Genomic DNA, 21,867 nt, shown 5'->3' with positions numbered 1-21,867 from the left:
ATGAAATATTTAACAAGATAAGAAACAACATTTATACTATTATTTTACAATATCTCTAAGATATTCTGTATCTGATAGTCTTCTGTGCTTTAACACACTATTCAAGGTTTTACAAAAATATAAAACATACCTATAGAAAAAACCATTTTAAAATCTGGCAGTTTTGTAGCAGAGAATTAAAAAAGGGAATTTAATTCAACATAAACAAAATTAAGATGAAGCTACTTAATTCCTTCCATGTTTATTTAACATATTTAAAAGCTCCAAAAGCTGGTGATGCCACAACTTTTACAGGCTGTCTAATATCAGGCTCATTTATCCCTCATCCTCTAATTTTATCTCCCCCCAAAACAATAGAACCCATATCCATTCCAGACATAACAGAGTATCTTCTTCTTTGCACAGTACCTCAAAAACGATTATGTCCTTAACAGTTTGCTCAGTGGAACAGATACTGTGGTTTTAACACATGATATTTCTCCATTAAAAAGGGAAGAGGTCTTGACCTTCTGCATACGTGAAACTGTATCTATGACTACACCACCACAAAAGAAGCCACTGTGATCAAGGAGTTTTTGTGCCAGTTTAGTCCTTGAGCTCCTACCTACAGGAATGACAACACGTGCTAACTGAACCTGTCATCCAGCATTACAGTACTAGGACAATAGTTCATGATGACTGATCAGTATGCACTGTTTTTTTTTTCTTTTTTATTAAATAAATAACAAGGACAATTAATCATTTCCCTATTCACTGTCATTAGGCAAAACAAAGCCAATTTTAATATATTTAAGCAGTCTCTTATTTCCATGTAAAAAACCCCCATAATCCGTTTTTATACTATCATCTGGATAAACAGGAGCAAACAAAAACCTCCATTGTTTTTATCTTCCACTTTAGCTCAGCTTTATAGTTGCCCTCTTTTTTTAAATTAACTTTGAATTTATTTATCTACCAAATCAAACATTAGCATAGAGAGGAGCAAGGATATATCAAATGATACAAGTCACTGCCCTAGTCTACCTTTTCCATGTTTTAAAGGGACCTCAGATCCACTAAGCTAAGCTTTATTTGCAGAGGCTTTCTGTGAATGGTGTTCTATACAAATGTTGTAATTATGCCTGACAAATAAAAATCTTAGGCTCCACATAACTACACTTATTACTTTAAGACTTTGAACAGAACCAACCCATTTTTATGAAAATTTAGAGCACTAAAGCCTTCAGTACAGCCACTGCATGGAGAAATGTTTTTATGAGAAGTGCAACGGAAATGGCACATTAAATATTAAAGCCTTTGCCTGCACAGTTGAAGAAACAGATTGTTCTCTGAACACTGAACCTCCAGAACCTCAAACAATTATGTTTTGAACTGTCACATCAGTGGTACTCACAGAAAAACTTCCACTTGCAATCTACAACATTTTTTTAATGAAATAGCTATTTAACGACTTCGAATCATCATCAGGACGGATGACAAAATCAAGCACCACCAGATGGATAAAATAGGTTTTATAATACAGTAACAACAGATCTACACAACTACATACATAAAACATGATCTAAAGTTGTAATTGATAGAAAGTGTAGGCTTACGTATGTGGAAGTCTCCAAAGAATCTGTATTCACCAGCACTGGAGGGGGATTTGCCTTTAATAAAAGGATAAAGAACAAAGTACAGTGTAAGAAAATGCAGTATCAATGATAACTCTACAAAATTTAATTTGCTGGCTTCTCAAAGTTCTGTTAAAAGGTAGCCTCAGCCTGAGAATCTCAAAATTAACCTTCTGAAACACTTGTTTCTACCCTGAACAAATTGCTTTCCTGACGCAGAAACACAATTTTAGAGGTCTGAGATCATACTTTATATCCAAGTTCTGTCACTTATTATCTTGTTTTTCAAAAAAACCCCTGAGTCATGCTACCACTTAACATGATGTCAGTAACCCTAATACCTGTGGTATGATTTGCAGAGGTTGCTTTACCAGTTTGTATCTTAAAACCAATTTTTGGTAGAGTTGATTCCTCTTTCTTCCTATCAGGAAGATTTCTTTCCCCAACCCACAAATTGCAAAATGGAACCTTGCAGAAATGCAACTTAGGCAAGAAAGAACCTACAAAACTGACTTGCAAAAGCAAATCCATAGCAGACATTGATCTACCACCAGAGAATTATTACTAACAAGCCATAAGCAGTCAAGGATTATTGCTACTGAAATGTGGAAGAGAATTAGCATTTTTGCAAGCCAGGAACTAGTAGAGTAAGTTAACACTCTCATATACTGAGAATTTTTCTGTGAAAAATGCAGTTTCAGCTGAAAGAAAATCCATACAAACTGAAGGCATTTCTCAGAAATAATTTCCAAATTATTTGGAAATTATTTCCAAATAAACAGATTTCCTATTTATGCATCAATTATCTGCCTTTAAAATAGGCAGCATCTAGCCTGCTCTAGGAATATAAACAAAACAAACAAAAAAAGTGTGCAGATATATTCTAGACTCCAAATACCGTTGATATATGAAGTTTAGTGGCACAGAACAAAGTTAATCTTCTTATTGCTTTAATAAAGCTGAGATTTTTTTATATGTATAAAAATACATTATCTTTGAATCTAAGACATTATTTTTTTAATCTCCTATATATGCATGTGTGCATGGAAACAAATTTAGGGACAGTTTAAAAGGCTGCAACAGAAGCTAGTATTAAACTCACTCAAAGATAAAATTAAGACCTACAAAAACATGACAGCTGCATTAACCTATTCACATACTGAATTTTTGTTTCATTACTATCACAGCAACATGATTCTGAAGAACTAATGATTTTTAAAAGCTCCCAAATGCTACACAGTGATTACTCAGAAGTGCCTTTCAAAATAATCTACCATCATTAGACAGGAGTCATCAATCTGCTGTCAGGTTGCTGTGTCAGAAATTAAGCCTGTGTCATTTAATAAGTAATAAAATCAGGTGGTATCTACACAAGTTAACAGAGTAGACTATTAAAAGTAAAAGGAAACAAAAAGGATGACAATTATGACTGTCAAAATGCCATTAAACACCTTTCTCACCGAGCAATTCTCTCAGTAGAAGCATGGGTACACTTCATGCAGTACAGAAATTAAACACTAGTTATTACTGTCATGATAAAAATCTCTGTCAAAACAATTCTGTGCCTCGCAACCATTTTCTGCCATTAAGTTATTATTCCCATTGCAGCTTCTTACTCAAGTGCAAGTTCTATTAAAAGAAGAGTAAATTAAAAATAAGATCCCATACGAAACCCCCAATCAATTATGCATCACTATAATTTGTTATGGTTACCATAAATATAGTTAAACTACATTTATGGTTCTTATATTTTCATTGTAAACAAAACAAGAATCAATTAGTTCAGTCACACTCTTTTCACTCCATTTTGGAATGTATTTTTATTTGATATTAGAATTCTGTAATATCCAATTATATTAAAATTATATGCCAGTCCAAGCTGGTTTACCATGAATTTTTTTTTTTTGAGGCAGGCAGGTGTTTTTCTTTTGTCTATTAAAAAAAAAAAGGATAACTAGCTAAAAGCAAATTGTTGCTAGTAGGTGAAGTTTCTATGTGAACAGTATGTTTGAGACATAAGTCAGCCAACCAATGCAAAACCCCTTGTTCAAGCTAAATGATTGTTCCTGACACTCCTTCTGCATTTATTTGGATTTTCCATCACAAAGCAGCCATTTCCCATCATTCCCCAAAATGAACAAGCAAAGCTTTGTGCCAGCCATTCCAAAGGTACTGTCTGTACATGGCTGCACCAGCCTGTCCCCCTCAAATCCTGATGTGGGTAGAATCCCTCCCCAAGAAGTGAATATTTCTCAAACTAATCAAATCCCTGGTCTTCCTGTTAGGAGAACTAGAGCTGGTAGATTTGTGTAAACAAACATCCACTAGAAATTGCACTATAAAACAGTCAACTGTAAAAACTTTAGCTAATTGTAGATTATACAAAAATTAATTACCAACTGTTTAGCCAAGTAGCTTGAAAGCAAAACTTAAGAAAAAAAATACTGCCATGCTGTGGTCATATGTTCCAAGTTACATGCAAGATATTAACATTAACTCATGTTTTCTGCCTTCACTTGTTTTGACAAGGTTTGGTTTTTATTTTGGGGGGTGTGTGGGCCTAAAGGATGAAGGCCCAGAAGGGAAGCACATTTTAGGAGTCAAGTATGTTAGGAATGGAGGAATAAATATCCCTTTTGTATTGTAAATGCCCCCAAAAACAGTGATACCAACAAATGGCCAGAGAACATGAGAAACATCATGCAAGTGAAAACAAGGAAAAACATGTATTAAGTATTTATGAGATGAGAGAACTTTTTTTATAAATAAATCAAGCAGTAACACTTTAGCAAGGAAGACATGGCTCTAAAATTATTACGTGAACACAAAATGTCCTATGGCTTCTTTCCATTCTTTTGGCTGGTTTTTTCTTTAGGTCTTTCTCAACTTACTAATTACTTCCATATGAAAATATAGATATTTTAAGTGGACTAAAAGCTACCTTAAAACAAACAAAAATTAGGATGAAATTCTAGTGTATTACTAATTTAGCTATTTCACAGTTCATCTCAAACCTGTGTGTGAGAGCACCAAAAGGTGAATTTCAAAGAAGTAACAAAATAAATAAATAAAAGTTGAACAAATGTAACAAAACAAAAAGAAAACAAACAAACAAACAAACAGGAATAAAAACCTGTGGTATGGTGGATGGGATGACAGTGGTCTCAGCAGGGACTGGTGGGACAGGGATCACAGGGACAATGGGAGAAGAGGAAGGAACAGCTTCTGTGGGCTAAAAATCACCAATAAAAAGTCAAAAATAATGAAAAACTAGACAAACATTTTAAAACAAACAAGATTCACATTTAACAGTTTAAACAAATTCTGAACTAGCACATGGATTTGGAGTCTATAACTCCAAGGAAGACAAACAGTCCCCTGAACTGTGCTAATGTCGAGGAACCCCGAGCAGTTGGACACATCCAGAGGGCTCGTTCACACCAAGGCCCTCACTCACCTTGCAGCCCCAGAGCAATGACACTTTGGGTCCAACAAAAAACCTGCTCATGCCAGTGGACAGACTTGGGCTTTTTGTGGGCTGCTCTCCCAACAGAATCCCTTCACCAACACATAGCAGAGCAAAAGGCGGGGAAATGGTGGCTGAAGTTGATAGCACTGAACAAGGTTAATATAATATAACTCTTTGATAAAGGGGAAAAATCAGAGGTACATTAAGGTTTCTAAACTGAGAAAAAAATCAAAGAAAACCTTTTAGTCAACTGGGTGGAAGTGCCTAAAATAGATCCAATCTACCTTTCAGAGTTCTTTATACACAACTGCAGACTAGCAGAATTTTGGTTTTAGGAATTTTCATAAAACTAATAAGCAGGAAACCTAGTGACATTTAAGCTGCAAGGGAACAAAGCTACAAACAGCATTTTGAGCAAAACATTGACTCAAAAAATTTTGAGATGTTCACATACTGGTTGTCAACAAGCTGTCAGAAATATAAACTGCTGGCAACTAGCATCAAAATTACAAGCTGAACAGCAGATTGAATCTCTCGCAACTTAGTTGTTCCAAGACATTCTTGTGATCTTTAAATATAATGAATATTATACATATATTTAAATATAACGAAGTATAATTACAAAAGAAAATAATAATCCTGAAACTGTACCAAAACCCCATAAACATATTCTAAAAGTTTGAGATATTTTAAAATACAAAGTAACATTTACCAATAGCAGACACCACATTAAAGAATAAAAGGAAATAATAAAGGAACCTGAAACAGCCCAAAAAATGCAGCACTTATTAAATGTACATATGGTATTCCTACAGGGTTTTTTAACTCAAAGTCAATCCACCCAAATTGAACAGCTGGTGAAAAACACTGTAATTATTGAAAGCAGTAAGAACAAGATATATTTGGTATCTTGAGAGGTAATCACTAATGTCATTTAAGTATTCTTACATCTATGGACAAGGGCACAACATGTGAAGTGATTAAAAAGGAGGGTGCGGGAGAATCTAAATTAGTCCAGAAAATTCTATAATGCTGCTCTTTGTAAACTACTGAAATATATACTTTGGAAAACAAAAATCAAGCAAATCAAACTTTCCTCACTTGCAAGAAATTACTGTAAAACCCAACATTGTATACAGTGCAACAACCTTCACTGGAAAACACTGAGAGCAAGTATTCTTCGCAAGTACGATTTCAATTATTGCTACTTTAATTTCTAACAATAAAATACAAAAGAAAAGTAAGTAACAAAGTCACTAGAAACAGGAGGGACAAAACTACAGAGAGAAAAAAAACCGTAACACACTTTCCACAGTTTGCATCAAAGATGCTCATCTGCAACACGTAGTGCAGCACCCACCTTTCCTAAGGAGCAATTAGAACAGGAGCCGTCAGACACCCAACCACTGGCAGCTTTTACTTTCGCTGTGCTTTTTGTAGGACTCTTTTTTACACTATCACGTAGGTTTACAAATTTCCCTCTGTGTTTGGCAGACACTGGCAGGGTGGAGGAACTGAAGGGTGCAGGAGTGCCCAGTGCCCGCTGCGGGTGCCGGAAAGGCCTTTGCTGCACATGAGGATTTTGATGTATTTCCATTCTCGAGTTCCTCGTTAAATCAGTGAGCTTGAGCGTTCCCATCCCACCACCATGAGAAGTCATGAAAGTAGCAACACAAATAGTCCTTCTTGCAAAAAAAAAAAAACCCAAAAAAACCAACCAAAAAACCCCCACCCAAATTAAAAAAAAAAAAAAACTATGGAGGGAAAATAAATTAAAACATTGCTTCCTGAGGAAGCTAAAAATATGATTTTTTTCTAGATTATGGTCATAGGAAGAAAGCCTACATGCTGCTACAGCTTGTACTGCATGTTGTGTGCTCTCTCACTCTATTTAAAGAGCACCATTGAACCACCACACGACAGTCAATTTGCTGGGTAAAAATAATCAATGCAGTGCACAAATTACTGAATAGAGGGCAAAAGTCATCTGACTATTATAAGGAAGCTAAGAAAGGTTATTTCTCCCATAAGCTTCTACATTTTTGTATTTTGCCACCTCAAAGCTTCTCCAGGGTTTACATCTAGAAAGTTTTAAAATTCCTCTGCTTTTCTGAATGCTTCATGGGGGCTGACAGCTAATGAATAAGAAGTTTATGATGAAAACTACATAAGTTGTGAATGGGTAGACTTTCAAAGAAATTAAATTTCTTTGTACCATAATAACAAGAATTACTTTGTGTTAATAATTTTAAGAGCTGTATTTCCATGAAATACAGCAGCACTGTTAAACCAGAACTCTAAAGTGCATGCTGTTTAAAATAAAATATTTTTTTTAAATTTAACACAGTTAAATGAACATGAGTTTTTAGTTTTTAATGCCAAGGATGCATGATCTCTATATTACATTTTTATTCCAATATTCAAAACAAAAAAAGCTCCAAAATGACTCCTTCCTCCTCTCTCTAAAAAAGCACACCAAGAAGAGCCAGCTTGATTTAACTGGGCTGTTGAATATTTAACTTTACCAGCCAATTTAAAATTCTTTAAAAAAGGTAATGGTCAAAAGTTATTTTCCCATCATCTACATGAAAACTGACAGCTAAATACAGACACCTGTATGCCCAGCCTTACAAAGGAAGAACTGGACTCAAGTCAGCAGTCACAGAGTCTTCTCAACAGTGGACACACAACCAGCATTTGCTGAGCTTTGGGTCAGCCAAAGCACACACCACCTGTCTCTTGCCCCATGGATCTGTTCCAGGAATATGCTGTGGATCTGAATATCTGGTGCTGAGTATGATGAGAACGAAGAACACCAGCCCATAGGAAACACAGCTTGATTAGGTCAGCTGTACTGTATTGGATAACACAGAGTTCACATCAGTTCACAGCATTAAAACATGGTTATTCTCCCTCTCACTTTACACCTCCCTATAGCAAATGTAAATATTTAAATTGTGAGTCAGCATAATTTTTACACACAGAATAAAGAAACAGACACACAGATCTAAGTAAAAATATTTCCAGTTATTTATAGCATGAATATTAAGAGATAAATAGGTACTGACAGATGTTCCTCTAATCACCAAGAGCTGCCATGTCTCATCTTCTACCCAGAATGGATGTAATCAAGAGCTGCATAACATACCATTAATGCAATATTCATACATGCAAAGACAGGAAGGTTTCTGGCCAGTGACAGGAAACTGGAAATGTGTTGGTCATACAACATTCCAGGACTTGTGCATGTGAATAGTAGGTATGTATTCCACCTTTGAAGCTGAAGGACTGTGTCCCACTAATATATATGGGCAGATGCACCCCAGTCTTCTATTCTAGACAGGCCAAGAACCTCTAGATTTTTTTACTGAAGAGCAAAGGCAGAGAAGAAGATAAGCACATTGTGAATGTACATGAAGGTAAATAATTCAAAACCAGCACATCACAACTTTTTCTCCTGTGAGAAATTTTCACAGATACATGAATACTGAGCAACTGAGGCACATTCTCCAGCCTGCAGGGATTACTTGGATGGAGGCTGTCTTGTGCTGAAGCCTCTGTATCAGTATCCTCTTTGGCCACAGTGTGCTAAATGGCAGGTTTTGTAGACCACAAACATTTCTTTTCCAGAGATGTTCAAGATTGCTTGAGGCTTAGCAGCTGCATTCATGCCAGCCATTCTACTTGCCCATCAGTACCTAGCATGACATTGTCTAGTTACTAAAATGTAGAAAAGAATAAGCAAAGAGGTTTGCAGTTTTTCTCTTCCTGGAGGCACCAACTTTGTTGAAAACACACTGGCCAAGTAGTATCTTGATTAAAACAAAAATAAATCAGCATTTAAGAGGGCTAAGTAAGAAAATGAGGACAAGGGGAAGAGATGCTGGACACTATTCTTAGAAACTCAGTTGGCTGGCTTCCTATATTGTCCTCCAAATAGGAAAAAGGAAGACACAATACAAAAGACAAGACAAAGGAATTCACATCTCTCCAAGTGTGCTTCCCCACATGTTGACTTCAGTGGCAAGAGAATGAAGATGATGCAGCAGAAAACTGCTAACAGCAAAAGTGGTTCTTTTTTTTTTTGGAAGTCCTCATGCCTTGAGGACTATTGATATCCATAAGGTATCAATAATTAAAAGAGAACAAAAATATGAAGGCAATTGTAGTTCCAAGAGCAACAGCCCAAGCACCAAACACAGCTCAGGAACAAGAGGTACAGGTAGAACACCAAACTCATCCAGGCCTGCACAGTGTGCCAGGGCAATCTCCAGTGAAAAAGCTCAGGCTTCATTGAAATTTCGTGTTATGCAAGTATGGAAAGTGAATACAGCATCTTGGTCAAAAAAACAGGGGAAGAGAAGGAAAGGAATACATAATCAAAGCATAGGAAGGCTTATATAAAAGAATCATGGTGTAAACAATGAAAGCAGACAACAACAAAAAAAAAAAAAGAAAAAAGACAAGAAAAATGTTAATAAAAGATTAATCAGTTATTTGAGTCATGGGGCTCAGTCTGCCCAATTACATTCACATGTGAGGTAAGGCAGAGTCTGTCTAGAAGTCACACTGGTAGAAAAAAAAAAAACAAACAAAAAACCCAAACAACTCTGGCAAAGCAGCAGGACATGTGCACAACCCAAAGCTAGAGAATGCAGTTATGTAACTAAGGCTGCCCAGGTCTGGCAGATCACCCTCTGACTGCAGAAGGCAAGTGTTCTCTGCAGACTGCATTAATTACTGGCATGAACTGCTCTACTCTAATATCAAGTGCTAAGTGATTTTTCATAACCATTTCAGGATCAGGTTGTGCTTTCATATTAAATACCAACTCTGAACAATTTGTTGCTAACACAATGCTGAATCATCAATATTTCATTCTTTTAAATTACTACATAAAATGCACAGTGTACACTTAGCAGCAATCTGTTAAAGTGCCAGTAATCTTTTATAAGTAGTTTTTCTTCAAGAATCATTTTCTTTTCATATTCTCTACCACCCACTCAGTAGCTGGATAACAGCAATACTCGTAGAAAGAGAAAATAGTAGCAATATTTGACCAGTAATATCCACTGTAAAGGTTATTTTTTAAAGCTTCAATGACCAACTTTCATTACTTCAAAAAGCAATTCTAACAGCTAGAAGAATACTCCAAAAATAATTCGGCACTTCACCCTTTCCATTGCCTTCAAGCAGATACTACAAAATCAGCAGCTTCTGTTAATATAACTTGACTGATGAAAAAAAGCCCATATTCATCATCTCTTCCTGAAAGTAGGAAATAAAATATCTTCCAAAACGTACAAAACTTGAAAAGTGGCAGAAACAATTTTCCTTCAATACCCAATGACAAAGTTGAATTTAAAAGGCATATATTCTTTCTAGAGATATATAATTTAAGGTCTGGCAGTGTAGCTTCATATCTTTCCTCTGAACTACATCCTAGAATGCTACAGGACATGTGACTAGTCAAGTGTGCTATTTTAAGAACTTTGCATCCATCTTCCTCAAAATCACAGAAGTCAATACTCATCTAAAAATACCTCCAGGGATTTATAGGCTGTTTTGTGGAGTCCAATGGTGGTAAGAATAAAGCACAACTGCCATCCATCCTCATTCCTAATCCATGTCAGCTGTATGCTGCCCAGAGCATCTAACTCTGAGCACTAACACTGGTGCATCATCTCTACCACATTCCTCCCTAAGTCAGTGCCTTGGCAGGTCCTTAGTACCACAACATCCATGACCTGAGTTGTTAACCCATAAATCTGAAAGACATGCATATTTTTCCTGAGTGCATTTCTCCAGGACTTCAAACAAAATGTAGCATCAAGGGCATTTGAAAACTAATCAAATGTTTTCCTACTGCCCAAACAAAGTCTCAAAGAAATCAAATAAAAAAAAGAAATCCAAGTTTCACAAGAGCTAAAACAATATAGACTTGCTTGAACACAAGCAATCTTGTTTCAAGGTAAATATTGACTTGAAATTCCAAACAACTTTCATACATTAAAACTGCACATAACACAATCAGACAAGCTGATATGCTGCATCTATCTGAATTTTGAGAACTGCAGAGACCCCAAATCAGGCCAGGCAGGAGTCCTGCCATTGGTGATAAGCCAGTCTAGATATGCTGAATACACCAGAAGGGAAGCAGAACCACCAAAAAAGAAAATACCATTAATACAAGTATGACTCAATTTTTTCCCTGCTCTACAAGTTTGCTAATCTCTTTCATGCAAGAAAGCTTTTATCTTATCAATAGACCATATACTTTGATTTTAAAATGTGCTTCCCACCCAATGAACTCAAACTCACCTGTTCCCTTGCTCAGTGTGTTAATACAGGAACTCTCCAGTTTTCATATGGACACCATATCTGAGTATTTCATACAGTGGCTAAAAAGCCAAATTACTTAAAATACACTTTTTCAGCTTTCAAACCACTCATACAAATGGTATCACAGATTTTTATCATCTGTACTTCATGGGGGTTGGGGTGTTGTTCAGATTCCCCTATCTAAGCCAGCATATCCCATACTGTAGTACACTGATTTACCACAAACAAAACCTTAAGAGAGTCAGACCAAGATAAATAATAAGCTTAATCAGGATGTCCTCAACCCATGCATGGGTGGTCACAATTAATTCAGCCTAACATTCTGCACTGATATAAGGACACAGAACCTTCAGTTTCTGATTTGTGTTTCTGACCCTCCTACCCCTTTGAGGGCTCTTCCTGTACCTTGCCATGATGGAGCAAAGACTGATTACCATGGTCTTCTAAGGATGAAGGAATAAAAACCCCTAGATCTCCAGCTGGATGATATCCAGGTCTCTTCAAAGAGTTTGGACAGAAAGCAGAATAACAAAAGACCCAAGTCTGAAGCCTGTCAGGGTCTGCCTACATGGCAATGGGTAGGTTAGTACATAATAGTTTGACAAAGAGATTTTGAGGACAGAAAAGTCATGCTGCAGCTGTAACATCAGTTCAGGAGAGTACTATAACAAAGATATGAAAGTTTTTCTAGATATGAAAGACATGAAAGTTTTTCTTTCGGAAAGGAAAAGACGTACCCAGCCAGCCCTTGTAGATTAAAAGGACCAGTCTGAACGGCTGTGGCTTTGTGTTACATCTCACCTGTTCCAGAGGGAACCAGGGCTCTTGAAAATCATATCTATGTGAGCACTATATTTTAAAGACACAAAATCATGATAGATATGTCTAAACTCTAAGGGTTATTTGGTTGCTTGGGTTTGTGTTGTTTTTTTAAACTCAGTCAACGAATTGATTCTCTAACCTAGTTTCCTCCTCAAACCCCACAGCATTTTACAATGAACTCACATGAACTTAAAACTCAGAACTTAAAGCATAAATAAATAGCTTTGAAGGGGAAAAGCAGTGACAGCAGAATATCAGTAAAATCACAGATGGTGACGATGACCTGAGCTGATCTGAAGACAAATAAGCAATTTATTTACTGTTTCAATTCCTTATTGCAAGCTTCATCTACAAAAACAACCCAGTGAGAAACAATTTGCACCATGGTTCCCCAAGCAAAAGTAAAGCAGCGAAGCAGTGACAGACTTTTACCTCTGAGGTAGTCTGTAGCAAAAGTAGAGTTTTGTGTATGAGATAAATAGACATCCACAAAGCAGAAATGGGGAACCTGGACCTACAAAACTATCACAAAATGCTCACATGCAGTTAGTTGATGAGTAAAATTTTCAGGTGCTAAGCATCTCATGCAAATACAAATAACAGTCTCAACAGAACAAAGGTTTCAGCAACCAACCTCTTCTCTCTAAGATCTAAAACTGGACCCTTGAGACTTGCCTTTCTGTCCACTTTTGTGATATTCAGAACGATAGTTCAATTTGGCCTGCCATATCTCTCAGGGACTGAGTTGAATCTCATTCATATTCCAAATGCATAACATAAAAATGTACACAAAGTTAATCTTGGTTTTAATAAAGCTAATTTGTGACTTTAAGCGAGTGCCTAGCACTGAACCCTATGCAGCAGGTTAGTCATCTGTATTCATCAGGCAACTCAGCACTCTAAGCTCAAAACAGAACTACAAGGCTCCTCATTAAGTTCATAAGTGCTATTGAGAATGAATTTAATGCATTTAATTTGCAACTTAAAGCAAGACCTAGAAAGCTCCTTTTAAATAACATCAGCCTTAAGAATAGCAGCTTTCATTATAATGTCGACACGTCCACAAAGAATCCCAAGCAGGGGTTTAGCATCAGAAAGAGTCTAGACAAAGAAAAAACGTGTTCTAAGACTTTATTATAGAAAAATAATGTCACCTCTTGGGTGTCAATATTTTAGTTTTTGAAATTCACAGTAGAAAGGGTATGGTGTGCTAGGAAACTGAGATATGTTACTCCTAAGAACACTATTAAATCAAAATACAATGATAAAGTTTGGGTACTGCTTACATGCTTTAATAGATGTGACACTTATAAGTTCCCAGAACACATAATTTGCAATCACCTCTAAATTATTCAGGAAATAACTAAACCTAGACAGAAAGCCTATTTTGTATTTATAATTCATTCAAATATGAAAGTCATTGTATTCCTATCTAGCTCTGATACTGTGATCTCAATACTAGAAATGCATCAGTTAAATGTCAAAACTATCTCACTATTCTTCTCCAGAAGGTTTTTCTTAGTGATTTTCTTAAATTGAGTAAATCTACAAGAGCCTTTATTCATAACATATAAAAATTATGCATGTGAACCTCATCTTGTCTAAAGCATAATCTCTTTGCTCTTTAAGATGAGAAACACTCAAGTTCACTTAGAGCACCCCACTGCCCTCGAAGTACTTAAGGGTACAGTCCTAAAACAAGGAGTAATTAAGTGATCTGAAGGAATTCAATGAATCAGAGCTAGAGTCTCTCATTTTAAATGAGTATTTATTACTTTATTGACAACCGTATTATTCTGTGAGCAATCTGTCCAAAAATATTTTTATAAAATATACAAATCTGCCCTGAAACACTAAGCACGAGCAGAACATCATTTACATCACATTAACGAACCACAAACAAAAAACCACACCAGAAAAGTCATCTGTAATAACCCATTAATTAAAATCCATTGGCTTTCAGGACATAAATGTCAGAAAAAAAAGAAAAATTAATTACTTGATTTACACATAAAGTGGCTTCATATTGAAGCCACTCCTTACTTCATTTACAAAAAGCTTCATACTCATAAGTGGTTGCAGCATTTTATCTTTACAGATGCTGAATTCTTTCCAAATGTAACTTCACCTTTCAGTGCAGGTCTGATGGCTTTATATTGCCATCCACAATTACCAGCATGGTTTCTCATCTGATTTTATTCATTCTTACACCAAACTGACCAAAACATCCATTTTGTGTGGCACTTCCTTGATAAAAGGAATATTAACGATACTGACCTGAAAAAATAGTGAGTAACAATAAATATTACAAGAAGTAGCCTAAGTTTCTCAGACTACTTCAAAATACATGAAACAATGAACTTTTGTCAAGTTATGACTTAAGTCTGTTAAATTTTGGTCTACTTGTGGCAGTATATTAGTTTACACAATCATTTTTCCCAACTTTCATTTAGTTAAGATAATTAAAATGCCTAATCTACAATAAAATATTTGTAGTCTTTAGAAACCAAATATTTGAAACACTTCTTCACAAAAAAAATTATAGAAAGAACTACGACAAGTGGTTTGATTTCTGAATTTACAGTTCAGGAAAAGCAAAATAGGATTCATCAGACCCTCAAGACTGCAAACCATTTAAAGAAAAATTTGAAGATTCATTTTATATCATTTCTACCACAAAGAACACTACACAACACATTTATACTAATGATTCAAGTCCTTAAGCATTAAGAAGCTAATAGGCATCAATTAAATCTTTGGATCCTAAACAGTTTAAAGGAATAAAGAAGTGAGGTTATGACCTGAATTTATTTACCTTCCTACCATAATTACTCAAAAAGCACTTTCCCCATTTTCACAACCTCAGAATAACAGGATACCAAGTTTAATGTATCCTTAGCCACACAGTTCTAACAGTGGTGAGGCTTTGGGCTCAAAAGCTTCCATTCTCAGGTCAGTGCCCAAGCTGATCCTCACCCAGACTGCTCCAACAGACCTGGCCTGATCGCCCTCTGCATCTTTGGAGCAATGAACTCACATAAAATATGGTATACAAATGTGAATCTTCAAAGCAAGGGAAGGTTATTTCCTTAAAAAATACCCTGAATTTTATTTCCAGCACTGGTTTGCATTAAAAACCTTTGAACAAAATGCAGAAAAACAGGTCCCATAACCCCCAGTCTCCTCCCCTCATTAGGCTACAAACGAGCAGAAGCTGTTCTTTCACTATTGAATCCTTATCACTATAAGAACACCCTCCAAGTCCATGAAAAGTCATGGACTCTGTTATTAGACACACAACTCATCTCCAGCTCTTGCAATCCTCTTCACTGGAACAGGCAGAAGTCTCTGAAAGCCCTCAGAGCAAGCATCACAGCTCTTTGACCTGGGTTTGGAGTCTTCCACAACCCTCCACTCCAGCTGCTGCTGGAAGTAGGGCACCAGCTTGACAGACAACCCAATATTTTTCTTCTGCAGGTTTTTTTTTTTCCAATGAACAGAAAACTAAGTAGGAAATTGCATTTTACAGTACATCTACCTCATCTGATTATGGCTGCTGAAGTTGAAGGACGAAAATTGATAAAACTTGAGCACTGCAACATTGGTAAAAATGTGCAAGTAAAGACACAAGGTGAAACAAGTGAAAAATTAACACTGAATTATGCTATTTGAATTTCAAGAACCAGAAAACAAAATGCATCTTTTATGCTGGTTTCTGATGCTCGAACCCAAATTAGAAACTGTCAATTAAGTTTTTCAAGTCCTGCATTACTTGAAATTAAGTGACAGCAACAATGTATGGTGTAAAAATTAACACCAGACAAAACCCAACCTGCCAGTGCTCCTGCCACTTCCCAACTGCATTGGAATACAAGAAGATTCCATGGTTCCAAGATGGACACCATTGTATCTACTGTACTTAGAAGACAGCACAGCAAGGAAAAAACCAAGAATGTTTCTAACTCAGTCATGCCTTAGGGCAACAGCTGGGAAGTCACCTCTTACTTGTATTGTTAACCACATTCTCTGAAACTATTAATCGAACCACGAGTCTTTTCCAGATATATTTCAAGATTAATTCCTGCCACTCTGATCATTTCCTGACTGATGTATCACTCAGGGGATGAATTTATCAGATGGCATTTCCTTAGGAGACTTGGAGATTTCTAGGTCAGGTGGTCACGGTCTCTGAGTGACACACAAAGGCCAGAAACTGAGATTCCACTCCCTACATTTAACTTGCACTATTGCCAAGCTTCCAAACATCCATAGACATTTATTCAGGGTTTTTTACCTAATGTAATTTATTCAGAAACATCAAATAACACAATGCACTACAGAAAAACAAATTATTCTGATAGTTCATGTCCCTCTCCACTAAAAGAAACAGCACTCCACACCAACAGTAGAAGTTGCCATAGAGGATGAGAGCAAAGGCCCAAATGGTCAAGAATCTTACCTGCATTAAAAACTGACAGATGGGCAAGTAAGAATTAGACATATGCCCACTAATTTTCCCAGGAAATCATCTCAGAACCTGACAGTTAAGGTCTTCCTAAACCAATCTCTGTAATAGCCACATGCCACCTGCTCTTTGCAAATCCATTTAACTCCACTCTTAACTCATTCTCTGTTTGAACCTTCAAAAAGACCATTTTGTCCAGAGTGTTTTGTCAGTGACTTTCACAATTTTAGAAGAAATTTTACAGGACAGTTGTGACAGATTTAGAATTAGAGAACTATAATAGAATTTCTATTTGAGAACCTTCGTAATTTCATTTTTATTTTATATGTCTATATCATATTCTCCCTCAGTTTTGCTTTTTTCTGGTTTATTTTTAAATTAATTGACCCTATAGATAACTAGATTATTCCTCTTAATACTTCACTACCCTTTTCCTTTTTACTTATGCTAAATCCTTTCTAAGACAAGGGAAACAGGACCCACACAAAATTCAAAATCCAGATAGACAATAAATGTAGTCAGATAATGTTCTGTTATTCTCTACTTCTTCTTTAATAATACCCAACATTTCATTTACACTTTTCATTATTGTACAGTACTAAGGTGACATTTTCAGAGAACATGTCAGAAATGTGTGACAACTCCAAAGCCTCTTTCTGGAAAGCAAATACTTCATTTTTAGTATATGCACACATGCAGGATTATCCTTCTAACTCTGCTCCTCATTCAGTAGGGCATACCAGCTATTTTTGTGCCCTTTCACTTTTATCTGCTATTCTCTGCAGTTAGTTTAGTTAACCTGAAAATAAAAATAACTAATAAAAATGAAAAATACCGATCACACGCTTCTGCCTCAGAGCTTCCCCCTTATCATTCACAAATATGACCTTGGGGAATCCAGTCACAGTTGAAGGGACCTGTTCTAATCACTTGAAAAATCTACAAAACATCCTTCATCTCATGGTACCATTATTTTATAAACAGACTTTGATCCAAGAACCATTTTTTTCAAAGACTTCTGTAATTATAACGACCTTCTGATGACCAAACGTTCCCATGTAGATTTTGATCTACGTGTTCCCTGTTTTCAGAGAAATCTGGAGGATCTGCAAGTCCTTATTTTCCCTTCAGAAAAACAGCTGAATTCTCTTCAGAATATCTGTTTATCCATCTACCTGTTAATTCGTTGTTAATAATAAAGAATTTCCCAAAGTTTGTAAAATAAGGAAGTCAGACCTGCTCAGCTGTACAGAGAATACACAGCTCAGAGAGTACAGCTTAGCTCCTTTTAGAAAGGGCATCACATTTGCCTTTTTATTTTTCAATTTCTATTCTAGGAATACTCAGTTTAAACAAAAAGGTCACACACAACGTAACAGACAGTCCAGCCATGTTAAACACAAGTTTCTTAAGAAATCCTGAAAAAAATGTCATCTCCTATTGATCACCTGTGCCTCTTAACACACGCATCTAAATTCTATTGGCACCTGAATCTTACTATTTTTAATACAGTAAAATGAGTAATAGGAACTACTCTGAGCTCAAAGGTGGGACAGCCCCAGCTAGTTTTTTGCTTGGAGATATGCTTCTACTTTGGCATTCCACACCTATCTGGGAATATAATCTTAGGTCTGTACTATCACCATCTCGATCAGCACAGGATTTCACAGGCAATTTGCATAGCACCTAACTCTGAAGTAGAAACTTTATTTGTCATTATGCTTTATACAGAGGAAATACTAATTTATTACCTGATTTGGCAATTACATCATGTCCCACTAAGCTCTTAAAATGCTTATTATGTTAATATCATTCTTTAAAATTAAGTTTTCTATCTGACTTGGAATATAGGTGCCATTTTCTACTAAGTAAACAATCTTTTTACTTTCTGAAATCTATCCCTATATATTTATAGTCTGTGATCATATCATCTCCTGACTTTCCTTAGAATCAACTAAGCAGAGGTTCTCAAATTTCTCCTTATAAGCAGGTCTTCCTGGATACCATCTACAGTTATCATCCCTTTTCTAAACACTCCAAATTTATCAGATCCTTTCTCAGGACATGATTTCAGACTGGTTACCATACATGCTACAGACAAGAATCCAGAGTTTCCTTTCTCTCCACTGGAAAAGCTGAGCCCCTTCTCACCTGCTACATCTAACTGGGTAGTCAGATACAGTAAGTTACCTAAGAAAAACAACTACAATTTACTTACTAAATTAAATTTGCTTTGAAGTAGAACTGTACTTCAGAAGCACAAGCAATCTTTGCTCCCCTCCCTACACTCTTATGAAAACCAAACAGTATCACCTGGGAGGAACTTAACACAGGCTGCTCAACTGACTTCTACAGGCACCAGGCTTCGAAAAACAATTTTAATAAGCCTCCTCACACATACTGTGAGGAGCACTGATAAAAAGAATAAAGGAGGAGAGGCTAGAAGACTCATCCAAAACATTTCCCATGGTATGGCAGTTTCCAGTAAATACCACACAAAGCAGTGGGAAGAAACTGGAGATTCCATCAAAGAAAAGTCCTGTACTATACCTGTATCCCATAAAATATCTCAAGTCCTATTAGAAGACTGACAACTACATAGATACAAGTCTCCAATAACAACAATGCTACTAACTTCTATACAGTTTAGAAACCACTGGCAACTTAAAAAAAACCCAAGAAACACAAAAGACCCACAAACTTAAGATGACTACAAAGATATAAAAAAAAATTAATATGCACTTCTATTTTACTAGTGTCCTGGTAAAATTTAAACTACTTTGTCCTGACTTTTTCTTTCTTCTATGAAAAGTATGTGTAAGGTGATCTGGTTTTATGAAAATCATTGCTTAGATGTATCATTTCAGAAAAGAGACTGTTTTAAGGGACTAGAATATACAGAGGAAACAGTTTAATGGAGCAAAAGACTGAAAATTCATAAATGCCAAGATCAGCTTACAAGAGAGACAAAATGAGTCATAAATGCCTGTTATCTGTCTGGAGAACACGTCAGCTCAACTACATCCTAATGTGCAGTTAAATGCCGACAAAAAGGAAAGAGCAGCAAATGCACATCAGAAACAAGCTGTGGAGCAAGGCTGATGTATCAGAGAAGAGGGTTATAGGCAGTGAGATGAAATTCAATACTGACAACAAGTCACATGGAATAGCAATAAACGGCACAGAGGCACCCTGAGGAATACCAAACTGGAAAACAAGTCCAGAAGCGCTCTGGTTGGTGGCAAAGGTTTTTTAAAATTATACAAGATAGACAAAAGGGAATCCTTGCTCTGCGTTGGCTGCAGTCCCTCAGAGTGCTTTTTTCATACTGAGCCTTGTGTGTGTGTGTGCACAAAAACTTGGTATATGGAAGGCAACTTTAAGTCTTTCAAAAGGCAAGTGACAGAACTGCACCAGTTTTGGGATTCTTGACAGTTTCATAGGGGACAAAACCACCATGTGATCATATGGCCACACTAGGAGCTGGGTATAAACTAGAAGACTTAAGTTGCACAACACATGATACCATATCAGCTCCCAAACATGGATGCAGATCATTCTAATAGAAAAAAACATCTAAAAGACTTTTGTCTAAAAACTTCTAAGAAGTTGACTTAAATTTTTCAAAGAAACATCCAGTGCATTCTTAATCATAATTGAGAGTGCTCTTGATGTTGTAGACCAAAAGAGAAGAACAGAAAGATGATAGTTTTCACTACATGTTCAGTGGTTCTGTCAGACAGTAATTTAGTTAATAATTGTATTAACTGAAACATGTACAGCAGCTTTGGCAGCAAAACAGAAATAGTATCCCACAGGAGCAGTGCTGGAGCTGGTCAGTGAGCTGACAGCTGGTGAAAGACAGACTGGCCTTTCAAAACACTTTGTCAATCAATACAAGCCTCAACTGAGAGGGCAACTACCACAATATAAAATAAATTAGCAAAGTTATATAACAGCCCTGAAGAGTCCTACCTCTTTCACAGGCTTCCATGCACTTGGCTTCATACAGCAAGACCCTGTTAGTCCAAGGGGGTTATTAGTTGAAGACAATGGATTAAGATGGTATCCAGTGTCTGCCTTGCCTGAAGATTCAGAGTCTTGGGCACAGCGCAGACAGAAAGCCCCTGTAGTAGCAGCAGTACTCCAAAAACAAAAAATTCTGTGTCTCTTTCTTCTTTGCTTACCAGATTTCTGACTCATTCTAGAAAAAGCAATTTTCTTGCGTTACAACGACAGAGAAATAAGAAGAAATTCTGTTATCAACTCTGAGCGAGACAGAGCTGTGAAGGAACAGGTGAGAGAAAGTGGAACCCTAACCCCCTGTGGCAGGAAGCAGAGCCTGCAGGCAGCTGGAGCACCCGTTCAGTGCTTATCACCACGGCAGGTGATTAACTGAGGTAACAAACTGCACATGCCAACACTGCAGTCACACACACGGGCTGGGGAAGGAAGCAGCACAGCCCAGTCCAGCACAGGACGACTCCCTGATTTCAGGAGAAGAGGACCATTGGCCACAGCAGGGAACCAGCAAGATCCTAACAAAGCCTACATGACATTACAGAAGTCATGTCAGATATTCTTGAGATTTATTGATAGTGGTATTAATATGATTTTAAAACTGCATGTCTCTAAAACATCAAGGAAACTTCACAGTCTTGAGAACTTTCCATCTCTATTGTACACAGAAAATCTTTACAAAATGAATCAAAGGATCCAGAGACAGTTCCTTAATGCTCAAGCTTAAATTATAAAGAATTTCCTACTTTTTAGCCTATTGATTAGAACACACATGAATGCATCTCTCTTACAGAATAAATTCATGCCATTTTTCTCTCTGCTACAATGCCATCTTATGGAAATGCAACCAGTTGGAAGAACTAAGATTTGCAAAATAAATTCATGCTTTTACAAATCAAGAAAAATGAAACTTAGTACAGTAAAACTCATGTTTACATTTCAGAAAATGCTTTCTTATAGCAGAAATCATCCAAAGCACGTACTATTTCAAGCTGCTTTCTCATGTGCTCATCACAATATTAGCTGCAATATATAAATACTTAAGCGTACCAAAATATAGAAAGGATTATAAATAACACTCTAAAAAAATCAGTTTTTGCAAGAAGTACAATAAAAGAGGGATTAAGGTAGACACT

At 36.5% G+C, this 21,867-nt stretch overlaps 1 protein-coding gene across 32 annotated transcripts in view; it reads right to left on the bottom strand.

The window, feature by feature from the left end:
- DLG1 (discs large MAGUK scaffold protein 1) overlaps positions 1–21,867 on the bottom strand; it is a 143,523-nt gene that overhangs the window by 53,248 nt on the left and 68,408 nt on the right. For 22 of the 32 annotated variants that reach the window (XM_032698414.1, XM_032698416.1, XM_032698421.1 and 19 more), the window contains 2 exons: positions 4,747–4,845; positions 1,596–1,649 (listed from right to left, as the gene is read on the bottom strand). In XM_032698414.1, the coding sequence (XP_032554305.1) occupies positions 1,596–1,649; positions 4,747–4,845 (153 nt within the window). The remainder of the gene's footprint in view (positions 1–1,595; positions 1,650–4,746; positions 4,846–21,867) is intronic. The other 10 variants (XM_032698426.1, XM_032698432.1, XM_032698433.1 and 7 more) reach the window with 1 other exon arrangement.

This window comes from Chiroxiphia lanceolata, chromosome 10, assembly GCF_009829145.1.
Source record: "Chiroxiphia lanceolata isolate bChiLan1 chromosome 10, bChiLan1.pri, whole genome shotgun sequence".
NCBI lineage: Eukaryota > Metazoa > Chordata > Aves > Passeriformes > Pipridae > Chiroxiphia > Chiroxiphia lanceolata.
Note: the sequence above shows the minus strand (reverse complement) of the source record. Positions and strands in the feature narration are given on the sequence as shown.